The following is a 13,537-nucleotide window of genomic DNA, read 5'->3' as shown; positions in this document are numbered from 1 at the left end:
TTCCCTTACTTGTAGTCCCTTGATTTGCCTCCTTGGCTTATTGTTTCACCATGGACACTCTTCCTTCTGGTAATCAGGAGGGAAACCTCCTCCGACCCAGGCCCATGAGAGCCCTGCCTGAGGCTCTGCGCGCAACGGGCCAGGCTCCCAACGGCTTTGCTGATGCCTCCTCCAGCATCTCAAGGTACGCTTGACCTTTGGGTTCTCTACGGGAATACTGACACTGACATGGTCAATGTAGTGGACGTTCGACGCCCGTCCCTCAAGATGCGCCGCCGTCCGTCCAACACATTTCCACGGCGCGGAAACATGCTCGAGCCAAAGCGAAGCACCGCATGTTCCACACCATCAACTACACGAATCGAGTGTCTTACTTCGACCCGCGAAGTGATTACCGCGACTTTCGGGGCTTCTTTGTCTTGTTCTGGATCAGCCTGACCATCATGGTCATCACCACCGGTTTGCGGAACATTCAAGAGACGGGCCATCCACTGCGGGTTGAGGTCTACTCCCTCATGTCTCGAAACGTCGTTTCCCTCGGGTTGGCCGATGCTGCCATGGTCTTTAGCACTGCGTTGAGCTTGCCCATTCAAAAGATGGTTCGGGGCCAGACGGGGTTTCTTCGCTGGCGAAGAGCTGGATTTTGGATACAAACCATATACCAAGGCATCTGGCTGTTGATCTGGGTCGAGCTGCCGTTCTTTCTGCGATGGACATGGACAGCGCAGGTCTTCTTCGCTCTGCACACTCTGACGTTTCTCATGAAGATGCATTCCTATGCATTCTACAACGGTCATTTGAGTGAGACGAAACGCCGTCTGCAGGAGCTGGACAAACCCGAAACGGCGGACATGGCCAAGGCAGTCAAGTACCCCAGCTCCCCATCACGACTACAGGAGATGGACCCAGAGAGCTCGTCAGACGACGACTCACTCGAGGAGCTGGCCCAGCTTCGTCAAGACCTGGCCACCGAATTGACCTCTCCGCTGGGCCAAGTCACCTATCCCCAAAACCTGACACTGGCCAACTTCGTCGACTATATCCTTTGCCCGACTCTGTGCTATGAGCTCGAATACCCCAGGACACCCAAGATACGGTGGGTGGAGTTATTTCAGAAGACCCTCGCGGTCTTCGGCTGCATTTTCCTGATGATCACCATCAGCGAGGAGTTCATCAGCCCAGTGTTGTCCGACTCGGCCGTTCGCCTTCGCCACGTCACTTCGTTCTCGGACAGGGCGCTTATTCTCGCCGAAACCACAAGCCTTATGCTCTTCCCGTTCATGATCACCTTCCTTCTGGTGTTCCTCGTCATATGGGAATACATTCTGGGTGCTTTCGCCGAGATCACCTGTTTTGCAGACCGGCACTTTTACTCGGATTGGTGGAACAGCAGCGACTGGCTCGAATTCTCGCGGGAATGGAACATTCCAGTGTACCATTTCCTGCGTCGGCATGTGTATTTCGCCTCCAAGGTATATTTTTCTAACTCGATCGCCATGGTCATGACTTTCCTCGTCAGCGCACTCGGCCACGAGCTGATCATGGGGTGCATTACCAAGAAGCTGCGTGGCTATGGCTTCATTGCCATGATGCTCCAGTTACCCATAGTTGCCCTGCAGCGAAGCAAGTACATTCGGGGCCGTTGGGTTTTCAACAATGCCGCTTTCTGGAGCAGCATGATTCTAGGCTTGAGCGCCATGTGCAGTCTGTACGTTCTGGTCTGATCTAGACTGTCCCGGATAGTCAGTTTGAATGAACGGAGAAGCCCTCCATTGGATGCGAGGTGACGGCGTCAAGGGGTTATCAAGATAGACGCCATATCCCTGTCACATCGCGGGGAGGTCAGAGAACCTGCACAGACAGCCACACAACTCGAGTGACAAGCAGCCGAGGCCGACTGTGCCGCAAGGGTGGCTACTAGTACACTTGTCCTGTCCTATCATCCACCCTTGCGACAATCGCGTACCAACGTGGCCTGCAACGTCCGAATCCGGCACATACCACAGAGTTTGCCAAATTCAAAGGGACGCCAAGGGATCAGCTGGCGAAAGAAGGAGAGTTGGCGCGAGGGACTGGCCTGAGATTGGTCATGTACCGTACAGTTGCACACGGCTGAAACATGGAGGCGGAGGTCTGGAACACCAACATACGAACCGCACCGCCGTGCTCACGAAATCTCTCAAAAGGGGCGATGGTCGACTCCTGCTATAATATCTCTATGGGCCTGCGCGAGTGCTGCTGGGCCGTGCTCCCCCAACCTCAAACAACACGGGAGAAAGGCTCGCATGGCTGCCGTCCTAGGACCCTGTCCCGATGACCCGGACGCTGGCATCACCCACACCACGACAGCCGAAGCTAGATTTGCAGAAGGAAGGGCCCGCCGCGAACTCATCAGCCAGATCATTCGCGCCAACTACATCGGGCCCCAAAGGAGCTTGTTAGGCTCCCTCAACGAATTCCGTCACTGGTCCCCGCAGGAGGTGAGAAATCTATTCGAGCAGAACCTGCCGCCCATCAAGGAAGGAGATGCAGAGGGGCGCAGAAAACTGTACCCTCTAGGACCACTGTATCGTTCCATTCCTAGCGATTCTAGAAGATGGAAAGACTTGGCCACCAAAGCCGCCATGGTGGGCGTGGTGGATGCTTTTGCGGTACCCTTCTCCCCGCTCCTCTTGTTGGCATCGAAAGAGCAACGGAAGAAAACGATGCAAATCTATGCCGATCTCAACGTCAGTGCAATCTCGTCATCGTTCTTCGTCAAGGCCAGCCCTGGCCTGTTGGAACAGGCAGCGCAGTCTGGGAAAGCCCTATGCGTCAACCGCTGGGGCATATTTCGGATCATGGACTCGGGGTATGCCGCCATCTCACACGTCTGGGTCGAGACGATGGGATTGGAGTATAACGACGAGAAAACTGAGCAGGATGAGCGCGGGTTCAATATGCACCATTTCATTCGGATCATGGACGTGGTGCGCCGGACTGGGTGCGAGTGGGTCTGGTTCGACCTGCTCGCGATCCCGAAAGGCCGCGACCCAGCTTCTAGGGCGCTGAAAACGAGGCTCATCAACAGCCTCCGCCATGTCTATGCCAACGCCGCCAGGATCGTCGTGCTAGACGGTCTCACGCTGCAACTCAACTCCGGCGACCCGCTCATCACAGCCGCCATATTGTCGTGTGGTCGGTGGCTTTCACGAGTCTGGACATACCAGGAAGCCAAGCTCGCCCGCGAGCTCAAGATCGTCACGGCCACGGCCGTCATCGACCTCAAAGACATGGTCGGCGCTCTGCGGGCCGCCGAGCTGCGCGACTACAACCGCTGGCACCAACTGTATTTGACCTTTGCCCGGCTTATGCCGCTACACGAACAGGGCATTTCGCTGGCTGACATCGCCTTGAGTTGCGGCAACCGGTCGTGCGAGAACGAGATTGACTATGCGCGCGGCTTCTTCGCCGTACTCGGCCTCGAGTGGAAACAAGACTTTACGTACGAGGACGGCATGCTCGCGATTCTGCAGTCGCAACCGCAACACGCCGCCAGCATCGCCGGCATGCATGGCCCTCGCGGCCTGCCGAGCCCTTATTCCTGGGCGCCCAAGTACCTGGCCCGGCTGCAAGGGCGCATCTACGACGGCTTTGATGTGCAGCTGGGCACGTTGATCGGCTACTGGCACACTGTCACCGTCAAACAGCTCAAGAAGAGGTTTGTGCCAGAGTCGTTCCCAGGCGTCGTATGCGATCTGGTCGTGGCCGACAATCCCGACGCACCCATGGAAGCAAGAGCAGAAGCGGAGATCCAAATCCGATTCTACCCAGAACATTGGACGGACCAGCTCGAAGCGTGGCTCGAGGAAGCCATCCCCAGCGGTAAAGCCCGTCTCCTTTGCGGCGAGCACATGAACGTGGACCCATGCGAGTCCGACCAGTACGCCCGCATCGTCCTGGCTGCCATATCCACCGTCGGCGCGGTCGCAGATCTCAACTTGGACGACTGGGGCGCCGTCGCCGGAAGTGCCGTGGTTAATTGTCCGAGCATAGGCGCCGTCCGAGATACAAAGATGCGTTGGTTGTTCCTGGATTGACATTGAACTGTACATATATGGATCTTATGGTTAAGCTCTACCACGTCATATGGAATGGGTATATCTACGTAAAACACCGTTCAGCGATCTTGATTCAACTGCGTTTCGAGAACGAATCGCTGGTGTCAACTGCTAATGGAGTTTACTAAGGATTCAGATTGATCTTCGTCACCTAATTTCCATGTAAACGAAGCTGTCCTGGTTCTAGACGTAGAGACAGATCAAGATGCAGCTCCAGTCGTTCCAGTCTTGGTCTTGGTCAGAGTACTAGTATGTCCGGTCTTCCATTCCTCCAGCACGCCGACGTAGTCCTGCGGTCCATAGGGGTCGAAGACATCGGCCAGGCCGCCTGATTTCCGATGCGACTCGACATTCAAGTCGTGCAGCAACATGTCGACATAGGGCACGGCGTCAAAGACAAAGTCCGGGAAACTCGGGCCATAGCCGGTCGGGTACCGCCAGCGCCCGAACTGGGAGTGCAGGACTGTTTGCCAGCGGAGGTCGTCCTGCGACTCGGGCAATCGGTCGAGTTTGCCGTCCAGGAAGGCCGAGATCCAGAGACCCTGGACGGTGGCGCAGATGGATGTGGTGATGGTGGACAGCATGCCGGCAAAAGCCAGGTTGCGCCTCGACACCATGGCGGGCGGAACCATGAACCTGTACAGGCGTAGCGGCTGGTTCGTTCGCTCGGTCAACGTCTGCTCGAGTTGGTCCTTTCGTGCCGGTTGGGTCTTCAGTCTCGGAAATCGCTGCAGGATCTCGGCATCGGCGTCCTTGGTCAAGGCCTCCAGGTCAGATGGTGAGTGATGCAAGCCAACATCGGCCTCCAGGCCGCCGAGAAAGTCGAGCGAAGGCTCCTTCCTCCATCCGGTGGCGAGCACCGTGACGTCGGCTTCGATGGTCTCGCCGGACGCCAGGCGGACCGACTTTGCTCCAAAGCCCGCGATCTCGTCGATGTGAACTCGAATCTTGCCTTCTCGGACCAGATCAAAAAAGCTGGTGGGATAGTTGTGGATGCTCAACGAGCTGCCAATGTAGAAGGCCGGCTCCCAGGGTTTCAGCTTCTGCAGCTCCGGATGCGAGTCATACTTGTTGAGGGCGATGACATCGGACGCCAGGATCTTCCAGAAGGTGTTGACGATGGCACGTCCGATGAATGTCCCGTGGAGGAAGTGCCGAATGCCAGAATAGCCGTCTTCATCGCCCCAGATGCAAGGGCTGAGCCAGGTCAGGAACCGAGTGTGGACGAGTTTCTCCAGCCACTTTTTGAGTGGTGTCACATATGGCGGAGCCATCCACACAGGTCCATGGCCAGACTTGCGAATCACCATATCGACCGGAACGCCAGCTTCGGCATAGGCGTAGGCGACGTCCCAGCCAGACTTTGCACCTCCGACGACGACAGCATGCTTCGCCTGGTTGAGGGTGGTGGCGTGCTTTGCGAACTCTCGGACATGGAACAGCGATCCCTGGAAGTCTTGCATCCCAGGCAGCTGTGGCACATACGGCTGCGAGGTCAAACCAGTGGCCACTATCAGCTTCTTGGCCTGTAGGCTTGGGATCTCGGACGACGATGTCTTGAGCAGCCATCCGCCATCCTCGGAGGGCATGGCAGAGTCGACTTTGGTGTTGAAGCGGATGCGTTGGTAGACCCCAGATGCCTTTGCGTAGTCGGTGAGATATCGATGGAGCACTGTTCCCGGGATGTGTTGTCCAGGCTTCACCCCATAGGTGGCCTCGGTCATGGGAAAGTCGGGATACTCGTAAGTGCCTAACATATTGTTCGACTTGAGGCCTGGATACAGTCGATCTTCGGCCCAGACACCTCCGACGGACGAGTTCGCCTCGAGCACTGCGACATGTTCAGATGGATGTAGTTCGATGTATGTTTTTGCTGCTGCCAGGCCATACCAGCCTGTATTACCCCGCCAGATAGATGTCAGCACGTCTTCCCAGGCCACATGGTCGAGGCGCACTGGTCCATCTCCTCCAAAGCTGGACCGTGCGACTTACCGGTGCCAATGACGATCAGGTCAAATGCGTCGTCCATTGTGCTTTGTTGGATTTGGAATTATCTTTGCAAATGTTACAGTTGATCTTGATGTGCTGGTCAGCAAAACACATCCGAACAAGCAAGGTACATGTGCGGATACGGATATAGCTGCGACAAACGGAGGGACTGCGCAGTCGCAATCGCAGTCGCAGTCGAGGTCAAGGTCATCGAGTCGGTAGGTGCTAGGTGACAGGTGGGTAGACAGGTGGGTAGTCTGAAAAATCAGCCAGGATGACCGTTTGAGAAGCTGTGGCGTGTAGCTGGTTCGGCCACTGAGCGATATGGAGGAGCGTTAGAACGGCCCTGGTGCGCCTAGCGAGGCCCAAGCCCACTCATGAACCGGGGTATCGATCCTGGGCACCCTGGTGCGAGATTCGTCCACCACTCGCAACACGCGATATCTCCACTCGAGGCTTTACCAAGCGTAGTGCAAGGTTGCAGATTGCAGACTGCAGATAGCAGATAGGTGGATAGAGGATAGAGGATGGATGACAGAGGATGGATTCTGACTCTAGAATTAGCCTCACCCTCACCCTCACCCTCCTTTCGACTCTTGGAATGTTGCACTAACTGCAGCCACCACCGCAGCTCCAGGCCGGAGCGAAGCCAATGCACACGGCTGTCACTCAGGTGTGACAGGTCGTCGGCTGCACACCTTCAGCTGTATAAACCAGGTCGAGGCCTGGTAGGAGCAGGATCTTCAGCTTGCCTGCATACCTACTGCATATCCGATGCGCATCCGAAGAACTCTCGCACCTACGGAGTATCCGTCCATTATTGCGTAAGATTACAGCCCCAGGATCGAGGACAGGGGATTCCAGCGGAGCCACCACCCGTTGGGCTACTGGAACGGCAGGCGCCGATGAGGGTGAGGTGGAGGAGCAGAGTTTTCCTAGCGATGAGAAGATACAGAATACGGATATTACTCTTCTCTCGACCTAATTAATTATCAACTGCGCTCGAGTGTCTGCCAGGGTAGCACAAGGCACGAGCACCGCAGATCTGAGCATGGAGCCGATGGCCCGCACTAGTCCTATAGAGGTTAGCAGCTGGTCGGACCCGAGGCGGCCGCGTACTGGCTCGCCGGCTTCAGCCACCCGCAGAAAGCAGCGACACGCCTGAAACTCTTATTTTCACATCAACCATTTCCCACTTCCACTTCCCACTGCCCACCTCGTCCACTGTCACGGTCACCAGTCACCATAACCGTATCCTGCCCTGATGGATCGATCGGCATCTTCCTCCACCTTGACCCAGTCTTGTCTCACCACGCTGTCGAGTGCCGCTTCAGTGGTAGCTGGTAGCTGGTAGCTGATAGCTCTCGCCAGCCACACCGTTTGGTGATCGGCCATCAACGGCTTCGTCCCACGATATGGATGTGTTATCCGCCCTTTCTGGGACCTACTACGTACCTTCTACCTACATCCAAACTTTACAGAGCACTCCGTACAGTATACGAGTAGTACACAGTACACAGTACCAACCAGAGACACACAAATGTGCCGGGCGTATCTCGTACAGTCCTCTGTAAGATGTGATATTTGAGTTTCCTCCAAACTGTCGACTAGTGACTAGCCTTCCTTTCGACGTTCTCTGGACAGCCCCAACCTTGGCCGGCCGTCCACTATGTGTACTTCCACTCCCTTGCTTGCTGAACCGAACTTTTAGCTGCATATGTCAGGTACGTAGCAACCCAGCAATGGCCGCGGCCAATCGAACCCTCCTCCCCCCACGCAGGTCGAGGAATTTCTGGTACTCATGTGAAAGTCTTCGGACATGGTGTCACGGTGGATCGACAAAGGCCCGTTCAAGGCCCGAGGTCGACTGCCTCTATTAGGCCGGCGACGTGGGCAACTGACAAATAACACCGTCCGCTTGACCGTTGATCCTATGCATGCCTTTTCCACATCTCTTGCCTTGCGACACGAATCGAGGTCTTTTGCCTTGCCTCTGCGTCTGATACATGGTGGAATCTTCATGGCCCCCCTTGATGCTAGGCTTGATGCTAGGTTCCGCCGGGGATACACATCCTTCCACCACTACTACCCTGAACTAGCCTTCTCACGTCTGCCAGCCATCAGCCAGTGATAAGAGTGCCATATTTCACATTTCAAGCAGACCTTCCTCAACTCTGCGGCTGTGTCGTTGGGCACCTTCACCTTTGGAATTCGAATTGTCTTGTCGGGCTGATGATCATTCAACATGGCGAGTGAATTCAACACCGAAGCCTTTACCTTACTCGGCGTCGGCGTCGGAGTCGTGGCCGCACGGATGGTTTCTCGAGTGTATATGGTCGGTGTCAAAGGACTCTGGTTTGAGTGTGTCCTCCTCGCCACATGGTGCAAAGAGGCCGAAGCAGTGCTAACATGACCCTTCAGTGATTATCTGATGCTGTTTGCCACCGTATTTCCCCCGGTCCACACCTTCAAGCCTTGATCCCTCGTCTGACGGTATCAGGTCGTCTACGGCCTTGAAACAGGAACTGCATATGTCGTCGGTGCCTGGTGGTTCGGCCTAGCCAACAATGGCATGACGGATGAACAACGTCGCACATTAGACCCCAACTCGCAAGAGTACAGGTTCAGAGTCAACGGCTCCAAGACCCAACTGGTGGGCTGGAGTCTCTACACCCTGTTGCTGTGGACATTGAAGTTGTGCATGATTTTGTTCTACGACAGGTTCACGTGAGTGCACTGTACATCCTGTGAGAGGTCACTGGGCTTATACTCGGGCACAGACAAAGCCTGGACTACATGAAGCATCGCATTCGCATTGGCTATGCCATCGTCGTCACGACCTATCTAGTAACCGAACTCTCAATATTGCTCGGCTGCCATCCGTTTCATAAAAACTGGCAGATATTCCCAGATCCTGGAAGTAAGCTTGCCTCGGTCGATACTGCTGGGCACTTCATTGCTGACAGCTCTGCCAGATCACTGTCAGCCGGCGATCTCCAGGATCGATCTCTACGTCACCGTCATTCTGAACGTCTTCTCCGACTTATACTTGCTTTCCATTCCGATTCCGGTGAGTCGCCAACCATCCATCTCACCGCATGGTCTCGGCTCGGATTTGCTGATGATGAGCTTGGTTCTATAGATACTGTGGAAAGCGGATGTGCCACTCGTGAAGAAGCTATCACTGATCGGCATTTTTGGCGGCGCAGTCTTCGTTATGGCTGCTGGTATCTTGCGTGCTGCCCTTGTTATTAAGGTTCGTTGGATCCATCGTCAACACCATTGCTGTCCCTGCCCGCTGACATGAGCGTCACAGGATCCCGTCGGAGGAGCCCAGCAGGCCGGCAGCTGGGCTGTACGCGAGACATTTGTCGCCGTCGTGGTGTCGAACTTGCCCATGGTGTACCAAGGTCTTCGAGCTCTCACCAAGGCCGCCGCTACGAGCAGTGTCTTTTCCAGAATGTCCCGTTCTCGCCTGGGCTACAGCAGGTCGACCGACGAGCCAGACTTCGAAATGATGAACTCGCGAGGGAAGTCTCCGCCACAGCTCGATGAGATCCGAACACAACACGAATTTTTCAAATTGCCGTAATGACACCGGCTCTATTCTGAATATACTATTTGGTCTCGATGAGCAGGCAGGCGCTTCTCCGAACAGGCTTTTTGGTGGGTGAGGCTGGACACCTCTCACGGGAAAACTGTGTTAGCTAGGACGGTTTGTCATGGATATCAGATACGGCGGAAGGAAAGGAATGTGACACCAGAGCACCATACCAGGATGACACCGCACCGGTTCCCAATCGTGGTCGACTTCATCTGGGAGTTTCGAGGCGCCGTGGGAAAGGGGAAATGTGGGTTTGGTCTGTGTACTATCTAGACACATCGAGACAAGTACTACTAGGAAAATCTGGCCCGATCTTACGTGGAAGTTCGTCTCTGCACTTTTCTCATCTCGCTCACCTTTACAGCTACCCTTGATACTAGATTCCGGATAACGGGTCTGAGAATGCATTGCGGCGTACTATTACGAGAGACATCAGGGATAGGCGCCTCATCCAGTGGGCGCAGGGCGGCATCACCATCACCCGAAAGTGGTTAGCAGTATGAGTCCGGGGCTTAAGGCCTTGGCCAGATTTTAGTGACGCTAATGCTGCTAATGACACTTCAGATGATATCATGAACCCGAAGAACATAACAGATGTAGCCGTCTGAGACAACTCGTGAGTAAAATAAGACAAGACACACAAAGACAGACACAAAATGAGAAGTATCCCTCTCTGTTATCAACTTTGCCCTCTCAGATACAAAGAAACCAGAATATCCAACCAATCAGCCAAGCACTTCCAGTCAAGTGTCTCCCTCTCTCTACCAGGTCTCCTCTTGAAGACAGCTAGCTAGCTACCCATCATCAAACAAGAATGACTGTCCGCACGACTCGTACTGCTCCTGCGCCTCGTCCTCCAGCGCCCGCTTCACCCGTGACGCTCCTTATCCTCGGCGCAGGCTGGACGTACCAATTCCTCGAGCCCGTTCTGGGGCGCGAGAAAATCAGCCACGCCGCAACCACCACCACGGGCCGCGGCAGCACCATACCCTTCCGCTTCGACAGTGACTCGGACGACTTGACGCCATTCCAAGCCCTTCCGGACGCAGATTACGTGCTGGTCACGTTCCCGCTGAAAGGGCGCGGGCCGTCGACCAAGTTGGTGCGGCTGTACAATGAGACACGCCACGGGCAGCTGCGGGACTCGAGAGCGCCAGCGGAATGGGGATCGGGACACGAACACGAGCACGGCGACGACCATAGCCATTTCAGCGAGGATACTAACGTTGGGGTAGCAGGATCTGCGAAATGGATCCAGCTCGGCTCCACCGGCATCTGGACCACGGCGGCGTGGAACGATGAGTCGTCGGCGGTCAACGGCACCAACGCACGCGCCGTGGCCGAGGACGAACTGATCGCGCTGGGCGGCTGTGTGTTGAACCTCGCCGGGCTGTATGGCGGCGGCAGAAATCCCCGGAACTGGATTGCCCGAGTGGCTGGGTCGAAGAAGCAGCTGGGGGAGAAGGGCGCGTTGCATCTGATTCACGGGCATGATGTGGCTAGGGCGGTCGTCGGTGTGGTTAGGACGGATCGAGACAGACTAGACCCTAAGTCGGGCCCTGACGAGCTCATAGACCATGTCCAGAACAGTGACAAAAACTACAACAACTACAAAAACAACGACGACGACGACAACAACAACAACAGTGGCAATGCGAAGCTGCGGAACCATCTCGACAGCGACATTACAGGCAAAGACGCAGGGCTGGAGCCGGTGTTCGGCCGACGCTGGATCGTGGCTGACTGCGTCTCCTACGACTGGTGGAGCCTGGTATGGGACTGGATGGGGGAGAGCGCAGAAAAGCGTGAGAGTGAAAGGGAGAGTGAGCCAGCGTCAGACCATAAGACAGACCAGTATGACGACAGGAGCACAAAGACACAGTACAGACGCTGGGTTGCCGAGTTGATGGACGAGAACAACGTGCGCGGCTTGCCGCGGTCAACGGAGCTGTTGGGCCGCAAGTTGGATGCTAGGCGTTTCTGGAAAACCATCGGCATTCTGCCTGACAGGAGCCTGGCGAGGTGAACGGAACGAGAACCACGGCCTTAGGCCTCCAACCCCTGCGAGGACGATCTATCTCCGTCTTCATTCTTCATGCGAAGAGAAAACGCTCGTAACTCCTGAAGGAGTCTGAGGCCGCGTATGCGCGATCCAATGTCCCATTCACTCTGAATACTGGAATAAATCAAGGCAGCCAAACCCATCGCTTCTGGCTGGATGGCAAAGAATGGCAAAGACCTCATGGGATCCCAGCCAGTGCTGTCCCGGTCGCCCTGCTAGGCCTTAGATGGCGTGAGTCAATCGCCGGCCTTTCAAGTTCCACCCTCCCGTCCCCTTGAACCCCCCCTACTTCGGTATTTGCACCAGCGCCATCACGGTTGCCTGATTCAAGATCTCCATCTCAATCCAAACCTTGTCGCAATCCTCTGGCGTCTTCCGCTGTGAATGGCGTCTGCACCGTCCTCGTCTGAGGTTTCGTCGTCGTCGACGTCGCAGTCGCGGTCGGCCTCAGGGTCGAAGTCGGAGTCGAAACAGACTCGTTTGCGTTTCGCGTTTCGTTCATACACTTGAATCTCGTTTCCTTGCATGATGCCATTGTCCCTGACTGTGCCGCTCACTTCTTTGGCTTTGAAAAGCTGCGTTCGGTCGGGAAGCCAGCCCTTTGCACAATTTGCAACTGTACCTGAAGGGTTGACAAAGACAAAACACAAAGTCAAGATGTCCAACTTTTGCTCTTCCGCAAACGATTTCAAGAGGTCCAGCAGCGTCGCACTCTGAGCAGAAACGATGGGTTTCACAGTTTGTTTGTACCGGAAACCGACTTCTACCTTGATAGCAACCGTCACCGTGGAGTTTTCGCAAATACCCTCTTCAAAAAGATAGGCAGAGTCTTCTAGGTGGCGGCCTTTGTAAAGAATCATCTGACAACTCTCCAAAAGTCCCAGATGGCCCCGAATGTGCTTTTTCAGGTGAATGACTTGGTCATTCATCGCCACATCAATATTCGTCCAAAGGTCGCTCCTACCACTGCTTGGACTGAGTAACAACACGCTAAGAGTGTATTCAGGTTGGGGGGTTGCCACAATGTGAAGTTGTGAATGGTTGATGGTCGGCAACGGGGAATGTGCATTGTACCCGAGACCACTGAGGTGCTTCCCATGCTGGATTGTAGCTGCTATACCAGCTGAGGACTGCGGGCCCAGTAGACTCGCGGCAAAGTATTCTAGACCGTCGTCGACACCCAGAACTGTAGGCTCAATGGTCTTAATGGTGTTGACCAAGTCTCCTAGTGTTGCACAGTCAGTCAAGTCGGCAACGAACTTGACCGGTTTGTACACGGAGATGGCCGTTTTCATGTTGATCTTTGATCTATAGCCCAGAACGCTGGCTTCAACCGGACTTGACGTGGATTGTAGGTCAGATAGTTGGAGTGTGAGGACTGCCTGCTTTGTCGATCTCTTAGCCTAGCCGATCTTGCGAAGCATGGAGGAAGGAGGCCCCCCCAAGCACTTCTTCGTGAGGGTAATCGGACATCCAAAGTTCAGCGGGACCGGAGTCTAAGAGGAGGACGAGTCGCAATCGCAGCAAGATAGAAGTAGAAGTGCTTTGCGTTGGTTGTGTTGAGAGCCTGGGAGGGAGTGAATTGCAGGGGAGGGGGAGGAATAACCGCGGCTGACCCAAGGCGATGTGCAAAGTCAGTCGAAATCACCGTACCCGTATCTCTCCTCGAGCTTGCCGGTTGAGACGGTATAAGTAAGACGAGACGCAGATGAGTTGAATGATCGATCCCTGGGAGTGCCTGGCAGCAAAGTTGGCCCAAGGTTCACCTCGTCACCATGAGAA

General features: G+C 55.2%; 6 protein-coding genes across 6 annotated transcripts; 4 read left to right on the top strand and 2 right to left on the bottom strand.

The window, feature by feature from the left end:
• Positions 1–50: 50 nt before the first annotated feature.
• Positions 51–1,724, top strand: A1O3_07787 (sterol O-acyltransferase; the record flags this gene model as incomplete). Its single annotated transcript, XM_007737892.1, has 2 exons — positions 51–184; positions 242–1,724. The coding sequence occupies 2 exons, from the start codon at positions 51–53 to the stop codon at positions 1,722–1,724; spliced, it is 1,617 nt and encodes a 538-aa protein (XP_007736082.1).
• A 561-nt stretch (positions 1,725–2,285) lies between these two features.
• A1O3_07786 (uncharacterized protein) lies at positions 2,286–4,079 on the top strand (the record flags this gene model as incomplete). Its single annotated transcript, XM_007737891.1, has 1 exon — positions 2,286–4,079. The coding sequence occupies one exon, from the start codon at positions 2,286–2,288 to the stop codon at positions 4,077–4,079; it is 1,794 nt and encodes a 597-aa protein (XP_007736081.1).
• Positions 4,080–4,300: 221 nt separating this feature from the next.
• A1O3_07785 (uncharacterized protein) lies at positions 4,301–6,129 on the bottom strand (the record flags this gene model as incomplete). The annotated part of the gene is made up of 2 exons (XM_007737890.1): positions 4,301–6,054; positions 6,093–6,129. The coding sequence occupies 2 exons, from the start codon at positions 6,127–6,129 to the stop codon at positions 4,301–4,303; spliced, it is 1,791 nt and encodes a 596-aa protein (XP_007736080.1).
• A 2,205-nt stretch (positions 6,130–8,334) lies between these two features.
• On the top strand, positions 8,335–9,681 carry A1O3_07784 (uncharacterized protein; the record flags this gene model as incomplete). Its single annotated transcript, XM_007737889.1, has 7 exons — positions 8,335–8,450; positions 8,511–8,535; positions 8,590–8,816; positions 8,870–9,009; positions 9,065–9,159; positions 9,232–9,345; positions 9,406–9,681. 7 exons carry the CDS (start codon positions 8,335–8,337, stop codon positions 9,679–9,681), a joined length of 993 nt encoding a protein of 330 aa, XP_007736079.1.
• An 826-nt stretch (positions 9,682–10,507) lies between these two features.
• On the top strand, positions 10,508–11,719 carry A1O3_07783 (uncharacterized protein; the record flags this gene model as incomplete). Its single annotated transcript, XM_007737888.1, has 1 exon — positions 10,508–11,719. One exon carries the CDS (start codon positions 10,508–10,510, stop codon positions 11,717–11,719), a length of 1,212 nt encoding a protein of 403 aa, XP_007736078.1.
• A 362-nt stretch (positions 11,720–12,081) lies between these two features.
• Positions 12,082–13,050, bottom strand: A1O3_07782 (uncharacterized protein; the record flags this gene model as incomplete). Its single annotated transcript, XM_007737887.1, has 1 exon — positions 12,082–13,050. The coding sequence occupies one exon, from the start codon at positions 13,048–13,050 to the stop codon at positions 12,082–12,084; it is 969 nt and encodes a 322-aa protein (XP_007736077.1).
• Between the last annotated feature and the right edge of the window lie 487 nt (positions 13,051–13,537).

The sequence above is a fragment of the Capronia epimyces genome, assembly GCF_000585565.1.
Source record: "Capronia epimyces CBS 606.96 chromosome Unknown aczIQ-supercont1.6, whole genome shotgun sequence".
NCBI classification, from domain to species: Eukaryota; Fungi; Ascomycota; class Eurotiomycetes; order Chaetothyriales; family Herpotrichiellaceae; genus Capronia; species Capronia epimyces.
This window is presented reverse-complemented; position numbering and strand designations above follow the sequence as displayed.